Source organism: Podarcis erhardii (genome assembly GCF_964252035.2).
Source record: "Podarcis erhardii genome assembly, chromosome: 2".
Taxonomy (NCBI): Eukaryota; Metazoa; Chordata; class Lepidosauria; order Squamata; family Lacertidae; genus Podarcis; species Podarcis erhardii.
This window is the reverse complement of record NC_138498.1, coordinates 5,651,897-5,679,278: the sequence shown is the minus strand read 5'-3', so window position 1 is coordinate 5,679,278 and position 27,382 is coordinate 5,651,897. Positions and strand designations below refer to the sequence as shown.

Below are 27,382 nucleotides of genomic sequence, written 5' to 3'. Positions count from 1 at the left end.
CAAGCAAGAAGCAGCCTCCCCTCCTGCAGAAAGAGGGTTTTCTGTATCTCGGGTCTCCTGGAATTTAATGTGACGGGAAGGGGAGCGGCCCGTCCAAAGGCGCTTGGCTTCCCCCCTCCCTTCCCTCCCCGTCGGGCTGTGATGCGTCTCCTTTGCGCAAAGGCGCATTGTTTGCGGTAGCGCACCGCGCCGGGTCCTTCTGGCTCGATGGCTCACTCCAGGGCGACCCTCATCACAGCCTCTATAAGAAGCCGGCCCTGGCGAGGGGATGTCAGACGTGCTTCGAGGGGCCCCCAGCTAGCAGGACGCGCGACGTCTCCCCCTCTTGCGCCTTAGTTGCTCTCCAGAGAGAAGCGTCGCCATCCGGGACGGCCGGTAGCGGAGAGCAGCTCCTCGCGGGACTTTTCGCCGGCTGCTCCTCTCTTTCTATTATTATTATTATTATTATTATTATTATTATTATTATTATTATTTATTATTACTACTAGTAGTACTACTACTATTTTAAAAAACAAAAAAAACCTTCGATTTGGGCTCAAACTACTCTCCACAAGTGAGGACCTTTCCCCGGGCGCACAGTGCACGCCTCTCCAGCAAGGTCTTTGGAGACGGATTCTCTACCCCACCTCTCCACCCACCCATCTCTTCTCCGCTTTTTTTTTTTTTTTTTTTTTTTTTTTTTGGCGGTTCAGCCGAGCAGGCAAGCAGGGCAGGCGAAGCGATGAGCCCCGTGGCATTAATGCTAGGCTTGAAGACCTTGTGGGTTTTGGCTTTTTCCTCTCTTTCCAACACGCTGGCGGTGAATAACAGCGGCCGATGGTGGTAAGTGCGCTTTACGCGCTGTGCGCCTTTGGGGAGCCTTTCCAAATTCGAAGAGCCTGGGGAGGGGAATCAAATCCGCCTCGGCCCGGCTCCCACGGAGGTGACCTGCGCCTCCCCACTCCTAGTGTTGCTGGCAGAGCTTCGGGAAGCTGCGCCAAGTGCCCAGGTGGATGAGCAGAGCAAGAACCCAAGGCGCGCTCAAAGGGGGCGCACGCTCGGCGAGCCGCCCGGACCTGGTTTGCCCTGTACGATTCCCGACCGCAGGCACGTTGTATCGCCTGGCCCTTTGCTGTGGAATCCTGATCTTGCTAAAGACCAGGGCATCTGCATACGCCTGAGAGAGGCATCCTCGTGGTACAAGATATATAGGGCAGAAAAAGACATAGGGCTTAAACTAGCCTTCACTGACGCCCCAAGGCGCCTTTGGCAACTGAGGTCAGCGGGTGGGTGTAATTTGGAAGAGTGATAGCGTACAGGTGTGCTGTAGTAGTTTCTTTTAGAAAAGTGACGACGGTGGTGATGATGATGATGCTTATTGCTGCTGCTGCTGTTACAGCTACAGTGATGGTTAATTAAGGGCAGGAAAGTGTGTCTTATCATTTGTAAGCTGCCTTGAGTCCCTGTGAGGGGCAAAAGGTGGGTTATCAAATACATATATAATACAGTACATAATAATAATCTACTGTACAGTTTGCACTGCTGCTGTGGCACAGCTATATTTCATTTATTGTTGCATAATTACTATGAGTTATATTAATATTTCTTCCTATACTACTACTTTCGTTTTTACTTTTATGTGCTTAGTCTCCCCATAACAATATTTAGGGGCAGGTACTGCAATCCATTAATCATTAATCGTAGCCCTGGGAGAAAGATCATTCCCATTACCTCTACCATTCTCAGGGGGGCTGCATAAGGGTGTCCTTGAGAATTAAATCTCAAATCTGCAAGAATTAAATGAATTCCCAATTAAATCAGAATTAAATAACAAGCCTGCACTTCTTTAGCATGGTCCACATGTGCTTCTGACCATTTTACATGTGAGTAGGGGCATTTGCAATGTGAATGGGCATTCTGGCCTGTGTAGGCTTTACACTCATCTTAAAAACTCTGTTGTGTTAAGACTTATGTGTGAATCCCATAGTCTTGCTCTAATCTGTATAATTTGTTCAGTGTATGAATTATCACTGGCTCACTCTGTTGTACAGCTTGCCAAGCTAGTTGCTTGGAGCACCAGCATTTTCAGAGGCATTAAAAAGCATTGCATGGTCTCAGACCATGGAGCGCTCTAAGATCTTTGGCATGTTGCAGGTATCAGGTGCATGGAATCTGAGGCTGCGCGCACATGCCCATTTACTTGGCATCCAGTGCACTCCCACCACTGGTTTGCGAAGCAGTAGACACGCAGCTTTAGTCACAATCCATATCTATCCTGATTTTAAGTTTGTAACATGTACACAGAATTAGATTAGGTTACAAGGGCAGCTGCTTGGTGCGTATCTCTAGCTAAGGATATGAAAATAAAGTGTGTATTCTGCTGGGATAGCTCTAGGTCTCTGCCTGCCTCCTCCTCTAAATGCAAACCTGAACAGTTAACAGAATGCCCAGCTCCCAATACTCCACCCACATAGCTTGCTGTGTGCTGAAATACTGACCCCTACTAGGAGGTAAGCATCAGAAGTTGACGATGCAGTTGGGAAATGCCCAGTTTTCAGATTTCGCTAGTAATCTGTGTGTCTTGGGCTGCACAAGTACCAACTTTCAAATTTCTGGGTTGCTTACTGGTACCTAAAACTGGGCACAGATTTCATGCCTCCCATCATTAGGGAAAGACTTATAAATGCCCTTACAACTTTCACAGTAATCAGCATATGATGGGTTGTGTGTGTTGACAGATTCATTTTCTCGGTCGATTTGAAGCACCGTAATTATTTGGGGATGCACCATCAGCTCCCTGTTTTGAAGGAGAGAAGTACAATGTCCCATGTTTCAAATTATTGGGAACTGGAGTGTCTTGGATGACATGTGTACCCAATTTCAGAGTTCTAACTCATTGGAAAGTACCTTAAGAATCTGCTGCTCCAACTCGCAGTGTGTGAGTCAGTGAGGCCCAAATGTCTTTAATACTACTAGTAAATGAAGCCTGCATTCTTCAAGCATAGCTATATGTCCCTTGTTAATAAGTCCTCTGCAAGCCCCACATCCAAATCTGAGGATGCCATGGAAGTCCTACAGACCAATAGGCTGTCTTATAGAGCATGTGGCTTGGCTTGATCTAAGTTAGAATTCTGGTCTTTTCTGAAAAGGAAACTCTGTGCTCCAAGCTTTGACCAGAAGGTGCAAAAAAAGTCTCCCTTCTCCCCCCCCCCCCACCTCACATATCTTGGAAAATATTTTTAAAATATATGTTCCTCAGATGCTTTTCTAGTAATTCCAATGTCTTGGGCTGTGTGAATGCCAAATTTAGGTTTCCTGGAAGAATCTTCATTATTGTATGGGTCTATTTGAGACACCGTTTTGTGATAGAGTTGTATAAATGTTTTACTTTGGGAATTTTTCTGGCAATCAAGGTCTCTTTCACCAGGTGTATCAAATTTTTAGGACTGTAACTCATCAGGAAGTATCCTAACAGTTTTAATACATCTGTGAGTCATTCACTGAATCCGTCTATCTATCTATGTGAGACACTCGTTAGTAATAAACCGCAAAGCAGAATCAACAGAGCAACAAATCTGATTTAATGTTTATGGATATCAGGAATAATCTATAGACTGAAAGCAGGAGGCACATAGGACTGCTTGCTGTTTACTTTTACGCAATACTTAGGAATGTTCACAGCTAGCTCCATTAATTTTGTTTTGTTTTTATCCTGTATTTCAGGTACAAAAGCAACCCCCTCAGCATTTTAAAATAATATAAAATAGCTGAAACAAGAAAAATTATAATCAGTAGCAGCAATACACGCCAACAATTCACACCAGATCAGCCATTCAGCCAAATGCTTTCTGTAATTGGACGGTCCTTGAAGAAACCTGCATAAGGTCTCACGGAACATCGCCTCTTGTGGAAGCTTAATCCACAGAGCAGGTTCTGTGACCTATTACAGCTTCCCTTCTTTTCAGACTCAACACACTGAGAGGGAGGCTGCTGCAAATGGCATGTGTACAATGTGTGTGGTGCTTCCTACCATGTAGATGCTCTTCATCCTGTGGTCAGTAGCAGCGCCAGTCCAAGCTGCTGCCAGGAATGTGTGGTATGTTGTGCTCTGCGCATGAGGCACAAGATCCAGGTGGCCAGTAGCACTACAAATTGCGGCCACTGTGGGGAGAAGTCACCACACAGGTGCTGTTTGCAGTCTCCTCCACTGGATGGGGCATGATGTACAGCTTGACCCTTAGAATATGCAGCATAGATCTGTAATTATGTTGCTATTATTATTTCTGATTAGCAAACAAACAAACAAACAAACAAACAAACAAACATATTCTAATCAGCTTCACATATTAGTGTTACATGATAGAGAATGATGAAATCATGAATGGTATGGAGTGAGGAGAGAGAGAGAGAGAAATTGATTCTTGGTGTTACCCAGGAAAGTTGATTGGTAGTGGGAGGTTCACAGCCAACAAGCTGCATATTCCTGCATTGCTGCGGGTTGGACTAGATGATCCTTAGGGTCCCTTCCGACTCTATGAAAAGGAATTGCTTCACACAGTGTATCACTAAGTGGGGGAACTCACCACCACAAGATGTAGCGATAGTAACTAGATTAAAGGTAAAGGGACCCCTGACCCATAGCTGTCAACTTTTCTCTTTTTAAAGGGAAATTCCCTTATTCCGAATAGGATTCCTCACAAGAAAAGGGAAAAGTTGACAGCTATGCCCTGACCGTTAGGTCCAGTTGCGGACGACTCTGGGGTTGTGGCTCTCATTTCGCTTTATTGGCCGAGGGAGCCGGCATACAGCTTCCGGGTCATGTGGCCAGCATGACTAAGCTGCTTCTGGTGAACCAAAGCAGTGCATGGAAATGCAGTTTACCTTCCCTCTGGAGTGGAACCTATTTATGTACTTGCACTTTGTTGTGCTTTCGAACTGCTAGGTTGGCAGGAGCAGGGACCGAGCAACGGGAGCTCATCCCGTCGCAGGGATTCAAACCACTGACCTTGTGATCAGCAAGTCCTAGGCTCTGTGGTTTAGACCACAGCGCCACCTGCATCCCTATAGCAACTAGATTATTTGGCTTTAAATTTTATTTTAAAGTGTGAGAGCAAATTAATGGAGGATTGTGTATTAGCTATGGCAGCAAAATGGAATCACTACTAGTTGTAGAACTAATCCGCTGTTTGGGGCTGAAGGAGAAGGTAGAGTAATTGCAAGAAAGGTGCAGAAACTATGGACAACTCTGCACAGATCCTGCTATGTAGACCCTTGACTGCCACTTGGGCTAGAGAGTTATATGTTGCTAATGTGTTTTTTGTGGGATTTGCTAGGTAATTCTGTAGTCTTCTTTCTCCTTGAATGAAATAGAAAGGAAAGGAAGGAAATTCTCGCTCAATATTTATCACATTTCCAGCATGCAAAGTGCCCCTAATGGCAAACATGTATGGCATTTCCTTTTGGTTGCTTTTTGGATGTATAGGGTGTCCCTGGCTAGAAATGGGAACACTCTGCCTCCCTCATGTTTGATGACTAGACCAGGACTGGGGAACCTGTGTCCCTGTGGTCTTGAGACCCCAATTTACAGAATCCCTGACATTACTGAACACGTTGTCTGAGGCTGATGGAGAACTAGACTAAGTTCCCAACTACATGACTCAGTATCAAGGGCTCTGTACCACATCCAGTTCTTTCTTTAAAAAATAAATAAATCATCTGTAGACTTCAGGAGCTGTTTCCATTTTTAATATTTCATTCATTCATTCATTCATTCATACCCCATTTTCCCCCTGCCAAGTGGCAGACCTTGGGGTCTCAAAGTTCTTTGGCCTCCTGTGCAACACCAGAATTTGGCACCCCTGCCTCTCATGCTCTGTTCTAAATCATAGTTGCTGCATCCCCTGCAATTCCCCTGAGACTCTGCGCCCAGTGCCACTGAACGGGTTGCACTCCCCTAAATCCACCTCTGTCCTGACGGGACTCAAGGCGATTGCTCATTAAGGTCATCAACAGAGGCCGCCTTGTGGGACTTGCCAGCGTCTGAAGCATATTTAGTTGGGACCACAGTAAGAGGCTTCTTTGTAGGTGTGCTCAGGCTCTGGAACTCCCTGTGCAGGCAACTCCATCTTACTTCCTCTCTGATGACCTTCCGCCAAATTGCAAAGTTGGTTCTTTTAAGAAAGGCATCTGACAGATAGGAAGCTGGTTACGGTCTCCCTCTGGTATGTTATGGTTGATTGTCCTGATACTTTCAGCAGTGAGGTTAATCTGTAGGAAGTTTTAATTCCAAATTTTAAAAATTATTTTGTACCACCACTTTTATGCTGCTTGATAGTGAATATTACTGGTGCTCCTTTCATGTTGCTGTTTGTTATTCTTATTCTTATTCTTGGTTTTAATCATTGTCAGATACCTCAACCCCCCAATGGTTCTAAATAAGCATGCAATGGTTTGTAGCATTTCACAGCATTCAGCAGTTCACAAGCAATGATATTTAGCATTTGACAGGTGGCAGTGAATGAGATTTTACATTTGATGCCTATGAAAACAGTCAGAAGATGCCAATAAGTCCCTCAGCTGATGTAAATATCCATGTTCAATGCTGCAAGAAATTTGAATGTACCATTTCACACCCCAAAATTTGTGTGTCAGAATTTGAACTTTCTGCTTAAACCCTTGCCATTCTGTGACTGCAGGGGAATCATCAATGTGGCCTCATCTACCAACCTTCTGACGGACTCCAAGAATGTGCAGCTGGTGCTGGACCCTTCTCTGCAGCTGCTGAGCCGCAAGCAGCGCAAGCTCATCCGCCAGAACCCAGGCATCCTGCACAGCATCAGCAGCGGCCTGCAGAGCGCCATCAAGGAGTGCAAGTGGCAGTTCCGCAACCGCCGCTGGAATTGCCCCACCACCCCAGGGCCAAACATTTTTGGCAAGATTGTCAACAGAGGTAAGGAGGTGACAGGAGACGGAGACTGGGCGATAGGAAGTTTTAATAGGGTGGGGATCCATTCGCTTATATAGAATGAGCCTGGTGCAGCCGAGATTGTGTTCTTGCCCACCCATTGGAACAAGAGAATAAAGAATCCCAGATGACTGGTTCACCACAATCTGAAAAGCTCTATTTCTCTTCTTCTGCTTGGTTGAATCAATAACCATGTGCTCTTTCACATCTGTCTCCCCCAGTCTAGACCAGGGCTGTCCAGATGCTGGACTCCCAACTCCCATAATCTCTGACCTTTGGCCATAGTGGCTGGGATTAAGGAGACCTGGGGGGCCACGGATTCCCCACCCCTGGTATAAATGGAAGTCTGTTACAACCAAATGAGCGGATTTCTTATGAATCTGCTACAGGAAGTAATGCAAGGAAGTGTACAGACTACTTTGCATTTCATGATATTTGTGTTCTGCTTCCCAGTGTTTTGTATGTGTGATGCAAGCTTGTGTGACTCATTAACAATGGATAAGCTTTTGCACCACTGCTGCCCTGTTGTCTGTTCTTCCCTCCTCTTTCACAATCAGAGCTTCTTTTCATTTTCCCTTAAAAACATTATAAATCCACACAGCAGCACAGATATTTGCATTCGCCATAGACCCCTGGCCCAGTTAGTGATGGTCACAAGAAATACTCCAAGGGCGCGCGATGCAAGTCTTAGCATGCACACCAGTTTCCCAGACTGCCTGAGACCAACACAGGCCACCCTAACCTTTACCTTTACTTTACCTAAACTTCCTGAAATGAGAGTGGGAAATGTGTAATCAAAAGCAGGAATTAGGTGGGACAAGTCATAAGTTACCCAAGTCAAGCCTGGGCTATTGCTGTCTAGTGTTAACTAGAAGAGCAAGATAGCCTCACCTGCCCCAGGTGCATCCTTATTCGGAATGCAAAATAGGCATGAGAATAGAAGCATTGTTATTGAAAGTGTTAAAATATGTGTCATGAGGATATTATCTTCATATTTTGTGCATATTTTGTGCAGCAACAAAACTGCTAGCACATTTGCAAAGCTAAGTAGAGTCTGCTTTGGTTTCGGATTGGATGGGGAACCATGTGTTGAAATTCCTGGGTTGGACTAGATGACCCTTGGAGTCCCTTCCAGCTCTAGAGCTCTGTGATTCTATGATTCATTACAAACATTACGCATGTTGTCAAAATATCCAGTGGAAGGATTAGCATCTTTTGTTGAACACCTGTTTGCTTATAGGTCTTGATGGTCAGTTCAGCTGACGTTCTGTAAGCTGGCTTGCTCCGTGGGGTTTGGTGGCTAGAATATGTCTCTTCCATAAGCATTGCAGTGTGACCACCCAGAGACACCAGTTCAAGCATGGAAGAAGCAGCCTGTGGCGGGATAGGTGTTTGTTTGAAGGGGGTCCAGATAAGTGCTGTTTGCTTTAGGTTGAATTGGTGCCATTTTATAAACTTAACGTTGTCTGTCTTGGAGCTTGCCTGCTTCCCCATGCTCCATGTAAATCAGAGGTGATTAACATGGGGAAGGCCTGTCCCATCTTGCCTCAGGCCACCCCCACCCCCTCTGAGGCCTCACTTCCCAGGCATGCAGAGCTTGCAGGTTTCAGAAAGGGGTTCACAAGATTTTTCAGGCAGTTGCTTCTCCTTGCATCTCTAGCAGCAGGGAGTGGGCAGGGCACCCACCACGACCACAAGATCTTGCCAGAAGCTGCTGCCACTGCTTTCCTTGCTTCTCCAGCTGTGGCGGCAGGGGCAGATGGGGCACCCATGGTGACGCCACCCCTTGGGATTCTGCCACCCAAGGCAGCTGCCTCATGACTAACCGATGGCTCTCCAGATTAATAACATCTGGAGCTGGGCTCCAGATCTCAAAGGCCAAGGATGATGGCAGCTGTAGTACAGCAACATCTGGAGGGCCAGAGTCAGATTAGCTACCATGATTTAAATAGATATTTTAAAATGAAAAATATCCCAGTAGTCTCTAGTTCTCTCCCCTCATAAGGAGGAACTTGAATAGCTGCCCCAGAACTTTCTGGTCCTTGGGAAACTGGGAGAATTTGCACACAAATGAAGCACTACAACCTGTCTGAAGGCACCACAGTTGCCTTGAATTTATTCAGTGTGCGGGGAAGTGCCATGAAGCACTGGAAACCTACCATGGGCTCCCAATTCATGTACTGAAAGTGCCTTCTGGTTACCTGTCATTATTATTAACCAACAGCCTTGTACTCACAGTTGCTAGGGAATTCTAAGAAACCAAAAATCTGTTTTCGAATCAGTGATTAAAATCAGTACAGTGGTACCTAGGGTTAAGTATTTAATTCATTCCGGAGGTCCGTTCTTAACTGTTCTTAATCTGAAGCACCACTTTAGCTAATGAGGCCTGCTGCCGCTGCGCCACTGCTGCACGATTTCTGTTCTCATCCTGAAGCAAAGTTCTTAACCTAAGGTACTATTTCTGGGTTAGCGGAGTCTGTAACCTGAAGTGTATGTAACCTGAGGTACCACTGTACACTTTTGAAAGGTTCAGTTTCTTAAGAGGAGTCCAAATGCATAGTGAACAGAGAAACTACAGTACTTTCCAAAATATATAGCAGTTGCCCCACCATTTCTTCAAGGAGCATAGGGTAGCATGCAAGACCCCTTATTTTGTCTTCGCAACAACCCTTTGAGGTAGGTTGCTCTAAGAGAGGGCAGCTGGCCCTTGTGAACTTCCTTCCCAGCTGGGGATTTGAACCTGAGTTTTCCCCATCCTAATCTGACACACTAACCATTATTTCACCTTGGCTATCATCTCTGCCTCATCCTGGTTAGGATGGCTTGTGGTGCCACAGTGGTGCTCTATGCTGGTGAGAGGGGGAGAGAGAGAGAGAGAGACAGAGAGACAGAGAGACAGAGAGACAGAGAGAGAGACCCTTGGAAAAGGCAAACTGTGCTTGTGTTGCCCAGCGGAGGCAGTTTAAGTGCACAGCTTCTGTGTGAAAAAGTTTCCTTCTATTATCAGCGCATAAACATAGCACACAGCTGGGATTTGTACACCAGGCATCATGTATTATTTTGGTTTTTAATAGTCAGTAATTGTTATTATTTTCCTCTCCATATGAAGAGGAAAGACATTCCTTTCCCACAAACTCTCAGACTCTTTAGCATGCCTCTTCTTGCTCTCCTTTCCCAGCTAAAGAATTTTTTGAATGGGTTGCAGCATTTAGCCAATCAATTTTTTCAATTATTTGATTCGAAAAGATGCTCTCAATTAATCAGGAAGCAGGTTTTTAAAAGTGACTGTCCTCCTTTTGTATAAGAAAGAGGGGAGACTTTTCTAAGATAGTTACCATCACAAACATCTTGTAAGCACAAAATCAAGGTTGTACAGCAAGGATTGGGGAACCTGATGCACTCCAGATGTTGCTAAACTACAACTCCCATCATCCCTGACCACTGGGCCATGCTGGCTGGACTGACAGGTGCTAGAGTCCAACAACATCTGGAATGCCACACATTCCCCACCCCTACTGTAGGCACATTGGATTGTAACCCCGAGCTTTCCCCCATGTTCCTTGCAACATCTGGCTTAGTTTGCTTGTATGAATAACCTATCTCAACGTAGTTGTGCAGGCTACCTACTGTCAGTTCATTATAACAGTTTTGGTTGGATTATGCAAGGTGAACTGTGATGGAGTTTGGCAGTTGGATATTACTACTTCCCAAGTATGGTGATGGCAAGGAGACTCTCATGACTGTTTGTGTGGGAATGTTCTGGGGTGCAGGAGAGGATATATTGACTAATTATATCCTTATCCAACTTGTACTAACAAGTTCCCAAAATATCAGCAGAGTTTATAGACATTCCCCTTTAAGTTCGCAACGGTAACGCTTGCACAGGTTCGCTAGAACCTCTATAATAATTACTCTGCTAATTTCCCCTTTGTTCCCTCTTAAAATACAAGACACGACACAGTCTTTATAAAAGTATAAAAGAGTTTACTCACGTTCTGTTCACAATATGATCCCAGAAGGTAGGCAGGCTTAAAAAGGTTACATGCACTTAGAAGATGGCAGAGAGACAAGAGGCAAGAGGCAAGAGGCAAGAGAGGGAGTGGCTGCCTGCCCTGTGCTTTTATCATTACCTGCACAGGTGAGGCCACACCCACCTCTGGTCACATGCGGAGGAAGTCCGTCCCCAGGAAGTTTACCTGCTTGCTGGACAGACATCCCTCCCCATGTTCTAACATGTACACTCTAGGAATGTTGTCATTGACTGCTCCTGTGTTTACATCCCACATACCCCTTCTCAGGCAATACAACATACACAAAACATAAACAACTTTATTCAACCACCCAGAGTCCCAGCTTGACACGTAGATTCTGGAAACTCTCTCTTGGTAGGGGTTTCGTCAGGATGTCAGCAGTCATCTCTTGGGTGCTGCAGTAAGATAGTTCCACAAGTCCATCCTGGATCATCTGGCGTACGTAGTGGTATTTAACCCCAATGTGTTTTGTTCTGGCCAGGAACTTCTCACTCTGCGTCAGCTTCAGGCAACTTTGATTGTCCTCTAGCAAGCTGACAGGCCCTTTTCTCACCAACCCAAAGTCCTTTATGAGTTGATCAAGCCAGGCGATCTCTCTGCAGGCTTCTGTTGCTGCAACGTATTCTGATTCTGTGGAAGATAATGCTACACAGCTCTGTTTATAACTGCCCCATGAAACAGGTCCATCACCAAACATGAAAACATGACCACTTGTTGATTTATAATCAGCATTATCCCCAGCCCAATCCGCATCAGTATACCCAACCAACCTAGGGTCTCTGACGGCTGGTAACCTTAATTTACAATTCATGGTACCCTTCAAATATCGCACCACCCTCTTTACACCTGCCCAATCATGCTCAGTGGGAGAATTCACTTTTCTGCTAAGAATCCCCACAGCATTTGCTAAGTCAGGTCTACATGTGGTAACTAAATACAAAAGTTTACCAATCGCCGACCTGTAGTCATTGTTGTCTGGCAACTGCTTCGAATCCTCCTGATTCTTCAGGAAGTCAGTAGCCATCGGTGTAGCAACTGGATGTGCGTCTTGCATCTGCATGTGCTCAATCAGCTCGTGGATCTTCTGTCTTTGGCTGAGAAGAAATGAGCCGTCCTCTTCTCTTTCCACCTGGATCCCGAGGTAGTAGTGGACATCTCCTAGCTCCTTGACCTCCACCTCTTTGCTAAGGTGTTTTACTATCTGTGTATAGTCTTTCTCACTTGCTGTGGCAATAATCAGGTCATCAACAAAAGCTAAGATATATGAGAATTGTCCATTATTTGATTTACTGTACAAGCACTTGTCAGCGTCGCCTTGCTTGTACCCAAGTTGCGTCAGCATTTTATGCAACTTCTGGTTCCAGGTTCTAGCAGCCTGTTTAAGTCCATAAAGTCCTTTCTGCAGTTTGCACACTAAATGTGCCTCATGTGGTTTCACAAAACCTTTAGGCTGTTTCATATAGATTTCTTCAGAAATCTGCCCGTGTAGAAAAGCGGTAGCAATGTCTATGTGTTTCACTCTCATTTTCTTGGAGGCTGCAATGCTTAGAAGCATTCTTACGCTGCTGTACCTCACAGTTGGTGCAAAAACTTCATCGTAATCTTCACCAAAACGCTGTGAAAATCCCTGTGCTACAAGTCTAGCTTTGTAGCGCTGCACTTCTCCTTCTGACCCCTTCTTAACCTTGAAAACCCATTTACTGCCAATGGCCTTCTTACCGGGAGGCAGCTCAGTGAGTGTCCAGGTCTTGTTCTGATGCAGTGCATCCATCTCCTCCTGCGCGGCCTTCCTCCAGAGACTGGCTTCTGCAGCTGGCATCTCCTGTATCTCTTCCCAAGTGGAAGGTTCCTGTGGAAACGCCGACCCTGCAAAGTAGGACAACCGTAATGGTGGGACACCTTTGTTGGTTCTGGACGAGCGTCTGACCTCTGGTTCTGGGACCGCATCAGCTTCCTCATCCTCCTCCAACGCGGGCATGTCCCCATCTGAGTCCTCATCTTCGTCTCTGGTGCCGCCAGGGTTCTGGTCCTCTGTGTCGCCTGTAGGGGGTGCTGTAACACTCGAAGGCAGATTAGTACTTTGTGGGGTCTCAAAAGGGAAATATACAAATTCTTGAGTCCTTTCTGACTCATCGGAAGAATCCACAACAGTGTTCTTAGTGTCTACCTTTCCATATTCATCAACATAAACCGCATGGTATGCATTTGTCTTACCAGTTTGTAAGTCCATAATTCTATATCCTTTGCCTCCAGAGGCGTATCCCACCAGGATACCTGCTTTTGCCCTGGAGTCAAGCTTGTGTCTGTGTTCCTTGGGCACGTGGAAGTAACACGGACTTCCAAACACACGTATGTGTGACAGATTGGGAGCTTTCCCATGCCAAAGTTCAAATGGTGTGCGCTCTGCACCTTTAGTTGGCAGTCTATTCTGCAAATAGACCGATGTGTACACTCCTTCGGCCCACAGCTTCTGTGGCAAACATGCATCCTTTAGCATGCACCTTGTCATGTCCATAATGGACCTAAACTTTCTCTCAGCTATGGCATTCTGCTGTGGTGTGTAAGGAATTGTGGTTACATGTGCAATTCCTTCCTTGGCCAGGAGAGCCTGCATTTCATTTGAGCAGTACTCACCTCCATTGTCGCTCATTAGCACAGCTGGAGCTCTTTGGAATTTATTCTTGACCATGGCAATGTATTCCTGGAGCTTGTCCACTGTCTCACTCTTCTCTTTGAGGAAATACACAACACAAAATCTTGAAAAGTCATCCAGAAATATTAAAATGTATCTATTCTTTCCCAGTGAGGGAACATTCATGGGTCCACATATGTCAGTGTGCACTATGTCAAGCACTTTGTTGCTTCTTTGTTCTGCACAACGTGGAAATGAAGGTTTTACAGCCTTCTCAGTAATACAGCTTATGCACTTTGCTGGAGCTTTGTTGCTCTGCTTTACCTGCAAACCTCTTACAAGATCTCTTTTCTGTAGATCCAGAATGACGTTGGTGTCTCTATGTCCAAGCCTTCTGTGCCACAGGTCCAGATCTGCTTCATCCTTCTGGCTGGAATGTGCCACTTTTGCAGACTGATTCTCTGAAAGATCAAGCTCATATACACCATTGATTAGCTCTGCTTGAGCAAACACTTTGCCATTTCTAGTCACCTTGCATACTCCATTTCCAAATGTGATCTGGAAACCTTTCTTGTCCAAAGTGGACACGCTGATTAAATTGCAGCTCAGCTCTGGTACATACAAAACTCTAGAGATTGTGTTCTCAATGCATTCATTGTTTATATTGCATTTCAGACTCATGGAACCTGCACCTTTTGCTTTAACAATGTTCCCATCTGCAATTTCAATTTCAGATCCTTCTTCATCATTTATCTCATTAAAATAGTCCTTTTTATATGAAAAATGTGAGCTGGCACCTGAATCAATTATCTATTTATTACGTCTATTCTCACGATTCTGGACAGTTAAATTCCTTTCTTGCAGTAGCCATGTGCATTCACATTTCCCCTTCTTTTCTCCTTTTGGCTGAAAGGGGTGGGGTTTCTTGGCTTTAGGAGCCTTGCAATTCTTTGCAATGTGTCCTTCTTTGTTACAATTGAAACAAATCACTTTCTTAGGCATCTCTTTGGACTTTGTACATTGCCTAGATGCATAACTACTGTCCTTGATTTTAGCATTTCTCACTGGAGATTCAGCTCTATCTCTGCATTCTTCTTTTAAATAACCAATCAAGTCTTTAAAAGTCAGACCTTGTCTATGATCCATCAAACTTACAAATGCGCTAAAGCGTGGTCCAAGTGATGATAACAAAAATGCTATCTTTGTATCTTCATCAAAAGCTTTGGGAGTCAGATCAATTCTTTGAATAATCTCAGTAAACTTGTTGATGTGCTCTGTGAATTCCTCTTTTGAATTCATCCTCACTCTGGTTAATTTACACACCAAGTTTCTGAAGCAGTTTATGCTAGATTCTCCATACACGCGCTCAATATCTCTTAAGATTTGAGATGCATCATCTGTACTATTTATTAATGATAGCTGCTCATCACGAAGTCCACTCAAAATTATGTGTCTAGCTTCGCTGTTCATGCGTTTCCAAGCACTTATCTTGGCTAAAGCTTCCTCAGACGATCCCGTAGGTTGAGGGTTTAAAGCTTCCAAAATGTGCTTATAATCTAAACATGCTATCAAGCGCTGCTTCCAGTGTATGAAATTGTGTTCATTCAGCACAGGCATTCCTAGCTTTGCATCACTATCAAAAGCTGCTCTAGCCATCTTAAAATCCAAAAATTTGAAAATTCTTCAAAATTTCAAAATTTCTCAAAATTTTAAAATCAAAATCTCAAAAATCTCAAAAATGCAAAACAATTCTTCACTGCCTTGGGTCACTGTGAACTCTGAGGGAAGGGGGGGGTGCTTAATCCCCACTGCACAATGGAAGAAAGGACCATGTGCTTACCAGGAAGTTAACTCAGAAAAATACTACTCAACTCAAAATCACAATCCAATGCAATCCTTCAAAAATACGCAGAAATATGCAATACTGGGGCCAATAACCCTTTGTGGGAATGTTCTGGGGTGCAGGAGAGGATATATTGACTAATTATATCCTTATCCAACTTGTACTAACAAGTTCCCAAAATATCAGCAGAGTTTATAGACATTCCCCTTTAAGTTCGCAACGGTAACGCTTGCACAGGTTCGCTAGAACCTCTATAATAATTACTCTGGTAATTTCCCCTTTGTTCCCTCTTAAAATACAAGACACGACACAGTCTTTATAAAAGTATAAAAGAGTTTACTCACGTTCTGTTCACAATATGATCCCAGAAGGTAGGCAGGCTTAAAAAGGTTACATGCACTTAGAAACATGCACTTATAGGAAGATAGTACTGTCCTCTCTTGGCTGAGAGCCAAGAGGGCATCCTTAGATGTTTCCTCATCGAAGGAAGATGGCAGAGAGACAAGAGGCAAGAGGCAAGAGGCAAGAGAGGGAGTGGCTGCCTGCCCTGTGCTTTTATCATTACCTGCACAGGTGAGGCCACACCCACCTCTGGTCACATGCGGAGGAAGTCCGTCCCCAGGAAGTTTACCTGCTTGCTGGACAGACATCCCTCCCCATGTTCTAACATGTACACTCTAGGAATGTTGTCATTGACTGCTCCTGTGTTTACATCCCACAGTTTGGTCCCTGCCAGTAATTGTCTTGTGAACAGGGCAGGGCAAAAACAGGGTCTTGGGATCCTTCCGGTTTGTGGGACAGGGATGGACGGCAGGATGTTGCGATTCTATGATTCTACGAACCGTTTCTTTTTGGTTTTCTGATTTTTATGGGTATTCTTCTGGCCGCCTCAATAAAAGTTCACTTTGCAAGGTGCCTCCATCTTCCTAAATGTGAAGAGGGAGAGAAAATACTTAGACTCAAAGAATTGTAGAGTTGGAAGGGACCACGAGGGTCATCTAGTCCAACCCCCTGCAATGCAGGACTCTTTTGCCCAACCTGGGTCTTGAACCCACAGAGATGAACAGCCTCATTCTCTACCAACTGAGCTATCCCAGGGGATACTTGATGAATGAGGCAGCAGCTGTTATTTGTGCCAGCAGTGATGTTGATCTCCAGGCGTGTGCTGGGGTGGCCTTTATTCTGAATGGGGAGAAATGAACTGTGGACTCTGATGGTGCGTGCTGACATGCCATATCTCCCCCTCCCATCTCCCACCTCCAGGCTGCCGCGAAACAGCTTTCATCTTCGCCATCACCAGCGCTGGCGTCACCCACTCTGTGGCCCGCTCCTGCTCCGAGGGCTCCATCGAATCCTGCACCTGCGACTACCGCCGGCGGGGCCCAGGGGGTCCTGACTGGCACTGGGGGGGCTGTAGCGACAATGTGGACTTCGGCAGGGTCTTTGGACGAGAGTTCGTGGACTCCAATGAGAAGGGGCGGGACCTGCGTTTCCTGATGAATTTGCACAACAATGAAGCAGGACGTCTGGTAGGAAGTGAGAGAGCGTGTGGGCGAGGAAGTGTAGACAAAGCTGTATATGTGCTTGTGTGTGTGTGTGTGTGTGTGTGTGTGTGTGTGTGTAGATTGCTGTGTTTGCAGCACCAAACCAACTTCCCCAGGGTGCAAGCCTGGGTGGTCCTGGGTTGCCAGAAGGAGGTGTACAAGGTGCCATCCAACCATTTTAGGGACTCCACTCATTAGCCTTTTCTTCTCCCAAAGATATCCTGCAAGGCAGCAAAGGTTTAGGATCAGAGTTTTCCTTCTTCTAGATGGGCTGCCTTCCCAGGTTGATGAGCCTCATCTGCACTACAGCACGTGCAGAAACCCACATCTCAGCTGCAATATTAACACTGGGCTGGGCTGTTGTAAGCCATTTTCTTTCCACAGCGGGGATAATGGATGACAGTGGCATTGGCAGGATTTTTTAAAACATGTTGAAAAGCAAACAAAAATACGAATAAGACCACAGTTAGAGAGAATCACAACCTATTGTGTGTAGACTAGGGGATGCCATTCACACAACCATTTTTCACATGGTGAAGTCAGCAACAGCTGACTTTTGCTGTTATCTGAACTATCAAGCTGTTCTTGTGAGTGTTTCAACATGTGTCTAGACTCTAGACCATAATTCACTCTGTCCTGACCCCACCAAAAAAACGTGGAAAAATGGCTTTCAATCAAGAGCGGATGTGTAATGATTTGAATAGTGTCCAAGTACTCACAAGATTGGCTCACTATACTAAACTCCACCAAAACAGTTAACTCTGGCTGCTTACACATCATACATTTAAAGCAGATTTTTGCCCCAAAGAATCCTGGGAACTGTAGTTTATCCACCACATAGCTGCACTTCCCAGCACACTTAAAACTACAATTCCCAGGATTCTTCAGGGTGGGGTATGTGCTCTGAATGGGGAATCACAAGTTGGCAGAGCACTGTTGCACTCATGACTTGCTTGTGGGCTTCCCAGAGGCAGAATCTGGTTGGCTGGATGCTGAACTAGACGTGCCTTTGGCCTCACCCAGCCGGGTCCTCCTTGCATTCTTCTTCTTCCTATTTTCCTCAATGGAACTCAAGGCAGCTAAATTGCTAAAAATATATAATAAAAAATAATAATAGAATTAAAACTATATAAAGTCATACCTCGGGTTACAGACCCTTCAGGTTGCATTTTTTCGGGTTACGGATTTGCCAAAACCTGGAAATACCGGAACAGGTTACTTCCGGGTTTTGGGGGTCACGCATGCGCAGAAGTGCTAAATTGCACTTTGCGCATGTGCAGATGCACCGAGTCGCAACCCGCGCGTGCTGATTGCAAATGCTGCGGGTTGCAAACGTGCATCCCGCACGGATCATGTTCGCAACCTGAGCGCCCACTGTACATACATAAGATCTGTTTAAAACATACAAATAATTGTACTGTAAACAGCAGGGCACCTGCCCTTTCATTAAAACCAGTCAGTTCCCAAAAGCCTGTTGAAAGAAGAAGGTCTTTACCTGCCAGCCAAAGGACAACGAGGAGGGAGCCAGTCTGGATTCTCCAAAGAGGGAGTTCCGGAATCCGGGAGCAGTCACCAAGAAAGCCCTTTCCCGTGTCCCAAGGGACCAGATCCCACCCAGAACTATATCTAGTATTCCTAATCCATCCTCCCCATGGACTTTAATAAAGGCAATATGATACTGGCAGCTGCATTTCTCCTTTTCTGCAATTGGAAGGAGAAAAGGCCTCCCAGCCACTCTGAGCAGCAGCACAGCCTTCGGCAGCCGGCCAGCCATGGTTCCCACGCCCCTGGGAGTGACGGTATGTCACCATCTAGTGTCAATCCCATGGGCATTCCGAAATATCACCAGGAGAGGCTGCCTTCTATCATTATTGGTCTCAAGTATTCTTTCTTCCTTTTTCTTTTAAAAAACCCAAACAAACAGAAAAAGGGGGTGGGGTTTAGCCTCCTCATAGTTAACTAAGGTTAACTCCCACCTCGAACATTTCATAGAAATTCATTCCCCCTACATCCTTGGAAGCAGAGAATCCCACCCCACTTGATGTGCGACAAATGGTCCCAGAAAAATGAAGGAAAGATTGTTAGCTATGCAATCATTATTTCCACCCCCAGCAATTCTATGAAGAAGTTTCTTTCTCGTTAGCTGCCTGGTTTAATAGCCTTCACGCTCTGTGGCTCTCTATTGCTGGAGCCCCAGCTCCCATAATCCCTGGCCATTGGGGCAGTCTGTCCGGAGCTGATGGGACTTGGAGTCCAACAACATCTGCAAGGCCACAAGTTTCCCTGCCCTGCCCTGCACCCTTTTGGACATAGAGGAACGCCCCCTGCTGCCAGAGGCACTGCTAGGTTTGTGAGGGGTGGGGGAGATCAGGTACCTTCTGCCACCGCCAGCTCTGGCCTCTCCACTCTTGCTTTAGATGCAGGAGGTTTTTAAACTCTTAAGAGATGGGGCTCCTGCTACTCCCAGTAGCACAGTCCCCTCTTTGCCAGATCCCTCCGCCTATATGATGTCTCACCACTTTGGAGCCACTCCAGGAAGCGTGGGTCGGCTGCCTCCCTCTTGCCACTCAGGACTTGGAGTGGCTCCAGAGCAACATGGCATCCTGTTGAATTGCAACACTCTGAAGCCCTTCTAGGAAGTCTAGGGGGACGGAGTGCTGCAAGGGACACGAGCCCCTTCTTAATTTTGTTTATTTATTAAAGAAAATGAACCCTCCTCCACCTTTCACCTCTAAGATAATTGGCAGGGCCACAGCTCAGGGGCAGAGCACCTGCTTTTCATGCTTTTCCCAGCATCTCCAGGTAGGGCTGGGACGGATCCCAGGAGTCAGTGTAGAAAAGATGGGCCAATGAGTGTGACTCAGTGTAGGACAGCTTCCCATGCTCCTCTGTTTCCTGCCCACTCTTTTCTCCGAAGGGCCAAGCCCCTCAGTCCGCTAGCTTAGCTGGGCAGTGGGCCTTGGACAGTGCAAGTCCTGGTCCCCTATTCTGGCTCTCCAACACAGCTTCCCCTGCCCTTTCTAGAGATTTTATATCCAAATATAACCATATTCAACTGGCTTTCACTGTTCCACCAGGTTTCTGATATGGCCACTATATATGGCATTCCCGCTCCCTCATCTTGGCTTTGAGGCTTCAGTTATCAGCCTGTACACATCTAGGCATTGCTCCTTCTCCAAAGGGCCTCTGTTTTGTTTGCAGTTTTTATTCCCATAATAATTTTTTTCTCTTTCGAACGGCCGTCTGGGTGCTCAATGTCAGGTTCTACCCAATCCCCAGTTTGAGGCCCTGAAATATTTACACCATCATCTCTAAGAAATTGATCACCCTAAAAAGTCCCAGAAATCAGAGTAAAAGCTGCTCTGTTAACTTTTTTAAGTTCTGCTTGGCAGGAGACCGAAATGGACCTCACGTTGCCTTCCACAATTTATCACAGGGCACAATTCCCCCTGCATGACCCTGATTGAACACAAGCTGTGTAAGGTCTTAGGCTGTATGTGCACACCATACATTTAAAGCACATTGCTTCCCTGAAAGGACCTTGGGAACAGTAGCTTGTTAAGGGTGCTGAGAACTGCAGTTTTGTAAGCCATAAACGACTGTTCCCAGTATTATTTAGGGAAGCAATGTGCTCTTAATGTATGGTGTGTACACAGCCACCAAATTGCTCTTCTGCAGCAGCTACTCTGCACAGTAGGGCTTGCACAGGAGAACTTCCTGGTGGATTATGTGCCCAGTGCATCAAATCTGCCTGTCTGCCACTTATGGTATCATAAAATCTGCTCCCTGACCTCATGGCGGGGCCTCTACACTCATGAACAGAATTGTGCAAGAGCTATTTGTGTATCTCTGTGCTCTCTGCATCCATGTATGTGTGTGAACATGTGCATTGGGATGTGTGTGTCCCTGCTGACTTCTCAGAAGTAGGTTATAGGATGGGCGACGAGGGTGGCAGTAGGCAGCATGGGAGGGGTGGGCTGTGGTGGTGTGATGGCCAAAAAAAAGAGGGGGGGAGCAGGGGGAGAAGGCAGCCCTTAAGCAGGCAAACCTCCTGCATGCTAGCCAAGCCCAGAACCACAAGCCCGGCTGCCATGTGGGCTCCTACACATCTGGAAGGAAATGGCTCCAATTCTTCTAATTGCAGTAAAACCCGTTTGGAAGGGAAAGCTCTGGGCTTGGAAAGACGCATCCACATTCCGTGGGTGGGAGGGGGGCCCACAGTGCGCCAAGGGAACAGCTCCCTCTTGCAGGCAAAGGGGTGGGAGAGATGGGTCTGGTGGGAGGAGGGGTTCCCAGCAGAGCAGAGCAAGTGAGAAGCACAGACCCAAGCAGCCCTCACCTCACGGGCACTGAGAAAACCTGGGCAAGCTCCTCTGTTGGAATTAATAACAACAATGATGATCTTAATAATAATAATAATAATAATAATAATAATAATAATAATAAGGCACTTCAGAGCACCTTATGTACAGTACATGGTCCACATAATCCCCACAATTGCCTGTAAGGTAGGTTATAAGACAAGTCCTGCTGGATGAGGCCAAAGGCCCAGTTAGTCCAGCATCTCACCAGGTCCTTATGGGAAGCTCAAAAGCAGGTCCTGTGAACATCAGTGCTCCCTGTCCCTTGTGATTCCCAGCCGCTGGCTTTCAGAGGCATCCAGAGGCATACTCTGATGTTGGATGTTGGACATAGCCCTCGTAGCTAGAAGCTGTTGATAGGTTATCCTCCATGAATTTGTCTAATCCTCTTTTAGAGTCACTTAAGGTGGTGGCCATTGCTACTCAAAACTGTTATCCCCCTATTGCAGATGAGGCAGGGGGAAGACTGAGGGTAAGAGATATTGTCGCGAAGTGAGTTTGTGGCCAGGGCACTATTTGAACCATAAACTTCCTGACTTCTGTTTCACTATGACTTAGCTGTTCCACTATGCTATGAAAAGTATGCAGCCCTAGGAGCCAAGCGTTTAGGCATGAATTTAGATCTGGACAAGCTGGTACGTGTGCAGAGGAGGGCCACCAAGATGACCAAGGGTCTTGGAAACCAAGCCTTATGAGGAACGGTTGAGGGAGCTGGGTATGTTTAGCCTGGAAAAGAGGAGATGGAGAGGAGATATGAGAGCCATCTTCAAATATCTCAAGGGCTGTCACATGGAAGAGAGAACAAGCTTGTTTTCTCCTGTTCTGCAGGCTAGGACTTGAGCCAGTGGCTTCAAGTTACAAGAAAGGAGATTCTGACTAAACAAAAAAGAACTCTGGCAAGTAAGAGCTGTTCAACAGTGGAATGGACTCCCTTGGAAGGAGGTGGACTCTCCTTCACGGGAGGTTGTCAAGCAGAGGTTGGGGGGCATCTGTCAGGGATGTTTTAGTTGAGATTACTGCTTTGCATGGCATTGGACTCGATGGCCCTTGGGGTTCCTTCCAACCACACAATTCTATGATTCTATGGCAGGCATAGGCCAACTCTGGCCTTCCAGATGTTTTGGAACTACAGTTCCCATCATCCCTAGCTAACAGGACCAGTGGTTAGGGATGATGGGAATTGTAGTCTCAAAACATCTGGAGGGCCAGAGTTTGCCTATGCCTGTCCTATGGTGTGGTCCATACTGTGGCTGGCTCAGAACCCTGCTGCTCTGGTGTCTTCTAACAGGCATTTCCTTCCTTTGTTACCATTCAGACGGTCTTCACCGAGATGCGCCAGGAGTGCAAGTGCCATGGGATGTCTGGCTCCTGCACGGTCAAGACCTGCTGGATGCGGCTGCCCACTTTCCGGACCGTGGGGGACTTTCTCAAGGACCGCTTTGATGGTGCCTCACGGGTCATCTACGGCAACAAAGGCAGCAACCGGGCCTCCCGGGTGGAGCTGCACCACCTGGAGCCCGAGAACCCTGCCCACAAGCCCCCTTCCCCCCACGACCTGGTCTATTTTGAGAAGTCGCCCAACTTCTGCACCTACAGTGGCAAGACAGGGACAGCGGGGACAGCAGGCCGCTCCTGCAACAGCTCCTCCCCTGCCCTGGATGGCTGCGAGCTGCTGTGCTGTGGGAGGGGGTACCGGACCCGGACGCAGCGGGTGACGGAGCGCTGCAACTGCACGTTCCACTGGTGCTGCCATGTCAGCTGCTTGAACTGCACCAACATGCAAGTGTTGCATGAGTGCTTGTGAGCAAAGAAAGGAAAGCGAAGAACATTCTGCATCCAGGAAACAAAACACTTCTTAATAGAGGGGATCCAAAAAATGCACACCCCACCAAGAAAAACAGCCCTGCCTGCTGCCGCCGCCACCTCACCTCCCCATCTGTCTCCGCACCCTTTATTGGTCTAGCAAGCAGGCAGCTGAGTTACCCGCACCCAGCCACCCCTGCCCCAAACAAGGTTCTGCTGTCCACAGACTACATGGAGAGAGAGACTCAGCACAAGCTGGATGGCTGAAAGAAGCCTGGGAGGAAAGGGGACATTTGTGTGTATATATGCTTGCCAGACCCAAGTCCCCACGAGTTCAGATTGTGTCTCTCTGCTTGTTAGGCAGCCCCTCAGGTCCTGCCTGCTTGTCAAGATTCTCATCACAGGCTTTAATTTGAACCAGATCTCTTCATCAGGGCAGAACCCCGGAAGACTTCAACACTTGGCCTTGTATCTCCCAGTGTATTAGCTGTTGTTGTTGCAGTCATTGCTGTTGTTCCTATTCTTGCAGAGTGGTCAGAATAGGAAAAAAATACCTCTGAGCTTGTGAAGAAAGGTTTAGGAGTGTCCAGACTACAGGGAGCATCTTCCAGGCATGTTTGACCAACACGCAACCTGGCATCTTTCATTTCACAGATTAAGCATTGCCTCAGTGGACTTTCTTTCTCATTGATGAGACACTGTATAAGATTACTAGGTGTTGGAGTGAATGTCTTTTATTTAATACTTTGCATTTTCGTATCCCCCATCCCATGAGGGATGCAACCCAATGTGCCAGTTCCATGAAGCATCGCTGGAGCACCAATCCCAGGCCAGCCTTCCCCAGTTGGGTGCTTTCCAGATGTTTTGGATTACAGCTTCTCCCAGCATGGTCAGTGGGAAGGCATTCTGGGAGTTATAGTCCCCCCCATCATCTGGAGGGCACCAGGCTGGGGAAGTCAGAGGCGTAGGAAGGGGGGTGCAGTAGGTGTGGGCCACCCCGGTGTCATGACTGAGGGGGGTGACAAAATGGCAGGCGAGTGGGCGGCACACCTTATGCCCGGCGGCAGCAGCTCTTCTGACCCAGTGGCAGAGAGCAGCCCTCTGAGAGGGCACGCTCTGCGCCCCACGCCCCTTGGGCAGCTCGGGCATATGCTCCACCACCTGGGGAAGTCTGTTCTAAGCAATCTGTGGAGCCACAATTTTATAACCTATGGGGGCATATAGATTTGGTGTGCCTATACATGCCCCATCAAAATGAATGGGAACTGAGCAAGAGCCCTGCTGCACTCTGGGCAGTTTTCATTTCTTTAGACGGGACATGCAAAAGAGAACATCACGGGCTTCGCACGCCAATCCCTTGGTTCTATCTCCGAGTGTCACATCTGTGCACAACAAAGTGGCAATACAGTGGCTTGATCTGTCAAAGGCCCCTGGTGTTGACTTGCCAAGTGCTTGTCAAGTTCAAAGGCAGGCAGGCAGGCAGTTTCCCCAAATTACATGTTGTTATATGTGTTTACAACTATTCCCAAATGCAGTGTGTGTGTGCGCGCGCGCGCGCGCATGCACACACACACGCACACACGCACTCATGTGTCTTCTGGCCTTTGATCACTTTGCCAAGAAAATGTGTTTTTGGAGAAAGTACTGGCTTTTTTTTTTTTTTAAGTGTTTTTTCTCCTCTTTGTTCACTCTGCTCTCACCCACTCACCGGATAAACCTGTAAGTAATATGCACTGAAGAAGTGGTTGGGATTGCCGAGAATTTTACATATGTGTGTAAATAAAATATTTATTGTTGCCTGTTTCATATTCTTGTAGGCCTGGACCAAGGTTCCTGCTCCTAGATTTATGTGTCCTGAATCCTGTTTCTGGCACTCTAGAAAAGAATAAAGTATATATTTTTATCAATTCAACTGAGTTTAATGGGTTTGCTACATTCTGCTAAAAGGCCAAGAATGGAAGTGCCTGAATCTGATCTTCCCTCTGCATCGGTGCTCAGTTGTTGAGATGGATGCAGATCACCTTCACTTCTAACTTGACCTCCCCTCCCCACAAGTCATGGAGTCTTGCCTGGCAATCCTCACACTAAACCAAATTATTTGCAGCTGAGTGACAACGTATCTTTTGGGAACTCAGCCAATCGTCACTTAATGTCTCCAAGTGTTGGATAATTTACCACATCCTTTGCTAATCTGTTCCAATGTTACCCGCCCTATTAAGAAGCCGCATCTCACTTCCAGCTTGAATTCATCTAACTGCAAGCTTCCAGACGCTGGAATTTGTTAGGCTTTGGTCTGCTAGGTTAAAAAGCCATCTCATTGCAGGGTTATATGAAAGCAGAAAACGAAGACATGTTACTAGGGGGAGCATAATCTATGATAAAGCTTCCACACAACTTATATTGAATTAAAGGGGTAAGAAAATCTGCAATTTATGGATGGAGAGATGGATAGATGACTAGGCTAATGGATCTTCCTGCAAGCCATTCATTTGTCCAGAGTTCAAAGCCTTTGCCTTTTTATTTATTGACTGCATATAATAATTTTTGATTATTCATTAAATTTATTTATTAAATAAGCCGCCCTTCATCCAAAGATAACATGGCAGTTTACAATATAAAAACACAAAATACATACCACAGTAGCAAACAAAACCAATAGTTTTAAAAGACATAAATTGTTTAATTAGACAAAGGCCTGGGAGAAGAGGAATATTTTTGCCTGGTGCCAAAAGATATGCAATGAAGGTGCCAGGCGAACCTCCTTGGGGAGAGCATTGAACAAGTGGGGGGGGGGCACAACAGAAAAGACCTCCAGACCTCTCACAGGGAAGGCACACGAAGAAGGTCCTTGGCTGTTGACTGTAGTGTCTGGGTTGGTTCATATGGAGAGAAGCAGTCTTTGAGGTATTGTAGTCCTGAGCCATTTAAAGCTTAATAGGTCAAAACCAGCACTTTGAATTTGGCTCAGAAACTAATTGGCAGCCAGTGCAGTCAAGCCAGGATTGGTGTCACATGATCACACCATCTTGCCTGGTGACCTGGCCACTGAATTCTGCCCAAGCTGAAGTTTCCAGATCATCTTCAGAAGTAGCCCTACATATAACATGTTGTAGTAATCTAACCTAGAGGTTACCAGAGCACAGAAGACAGAAGTTTGGCTATCCCTGTTCAGACAGAGGTGCAGCTGGGCCACCAGCAGAAACTGATGGAAGGCACTCTGTGCAACCAAGGGCACCTGAGCCTCAAGCGACAGCACTGGGTCCAGAAGAAGCCCCAAGCTGTGGGTCCGCACTTTCAGAGAAATAACCCCATCAAGAGCAGGCAACCTCCCATCCATCTGGTCTAGGGAACCACCCCATAACAGTGCCTCAGTCTTATCTGGATTGAGTTTCAGTTTGTTGGCTCTCATCCGGTCCATTACTGAAGCAAGACTATGGTCTGGCACATCCACTGCCTCACCTGCAGATGTAAAGGTGAAGCAGAGCTGTGTGTCATAGGCATATTGCTGACAGTGTGCTCCAAAACTCCAGATAACCCCACTCAGCAGTTTCATGTAGATGTTAACCAGCATAGGGGATAAGATTGAACCTTGAGGAACCTCACATGGAAGGCTCCACAGAGCCTAAGTATCACCCTCTGGAAGTAGGACTGGCTGGATCTGAAGGTAATTGGAGTTCAGCAACATCCAGAGAGCCACAAGTTCCCCAGTCCTAACCAGCATGACTAATGGTCAGTAATGGCGGGAGTGGGAGTCCAGTAACATCTAGAGGGCCACAGATTCCCATCCCTGCTTTCTGAGATCCTTTCCACTGAATATGCCACTTGGGACTCTTTGCATGGAAAGCATGTGCTAAGCCAATGCCCTATGGCCTTATTCCCATTAAGCTAAGCAGCAGGAGCAAGGTTTTAATCTGTGTTGATCAAAGTATCCAGCAGATATATGTAGAGAATCATCAGCACTGAATAATGTGTTGTGCTGTTTATAATAGACCACATTTGCATCCGTTTACACTACTACACTGTTGGCTACGTAGTGAGCTTCTCTGATCCAAAATTAGGCATGCAAATCTATCCAATATGAAGTTGCCCACTTGACCTCATGGTGCAGGAGTTTGTAGTGCCCTCCCTACTGGACTGCAACTGACCATTGTCCATTTTGGCTGGGCTGATGGGAGCTGGAGTTCAGCCACATGTGATTGGCACCACATCAGCTGTCATTGAGTAA

General features: G+C 46.4%; 1 protein-coding gene across 2 annotated transcripts; it reads left to right on the top strand.

The window, feature by feature from the left end:
- WNT1 (Wnt family member 1) lies at nucleotides 1-24,812 on the top strand. Of its 2 annotated transcripts, XM_081844936.1 has the most exons (4): nucleotides 1-822; nucleotides 6,675-6,928; nucleotides 16,713-16,978; nucleotides 22,670-24,812. In XM_081844936.1, exons 1-4 carry the CDS (start codon nucleotides 722-724, stop codon nucleotides 23,156-23,158), a joined length of 1,110 nt encoding a protein of 369 aa, XP_081701062.1. In that variant the 5' UTR covers nucleotides 1-721; the 3' UTR covers nucleotides 23,159-24,812. The 2 variants fall into 2 exon arrangements, with proteins under 2 accessions (XP_081701062.1, XP_081701061.1); XM_081844935.1 differs by lacking the exon at nucleotides 1-822 and having other exon boundaries at nucleotides 6,490-6,928.
- The last annotated feature ends 2,570 nt before the right edge of the window (nucleotides 24,813-27,382 follow it).

Bases quoted from the DNA above. Each gene is read 5' to 3' on its own strand.
- WNT1 (XM_081844935.1), top strand. From the start codon at position 6,571: ATGTTCAATGCTGCAAGAAATTTGAATGTACCATTTCACACCCCAAAA. The intron at 6,929-16,712 runs GTAAGGAGGTGA...TCCCACCTCCAG, and splicing joins TGGCAAGATTGTCAACAGAG to GCTGCCGCGAAACAGCTTTC. The intron at 16,979-22,669 runs GTAGGAAGTGAG...GTTACCATTCAG, and splicing joins ACAATGAAGCAGGACGTCTG to ACGGTCTTCACCGAGATGCG.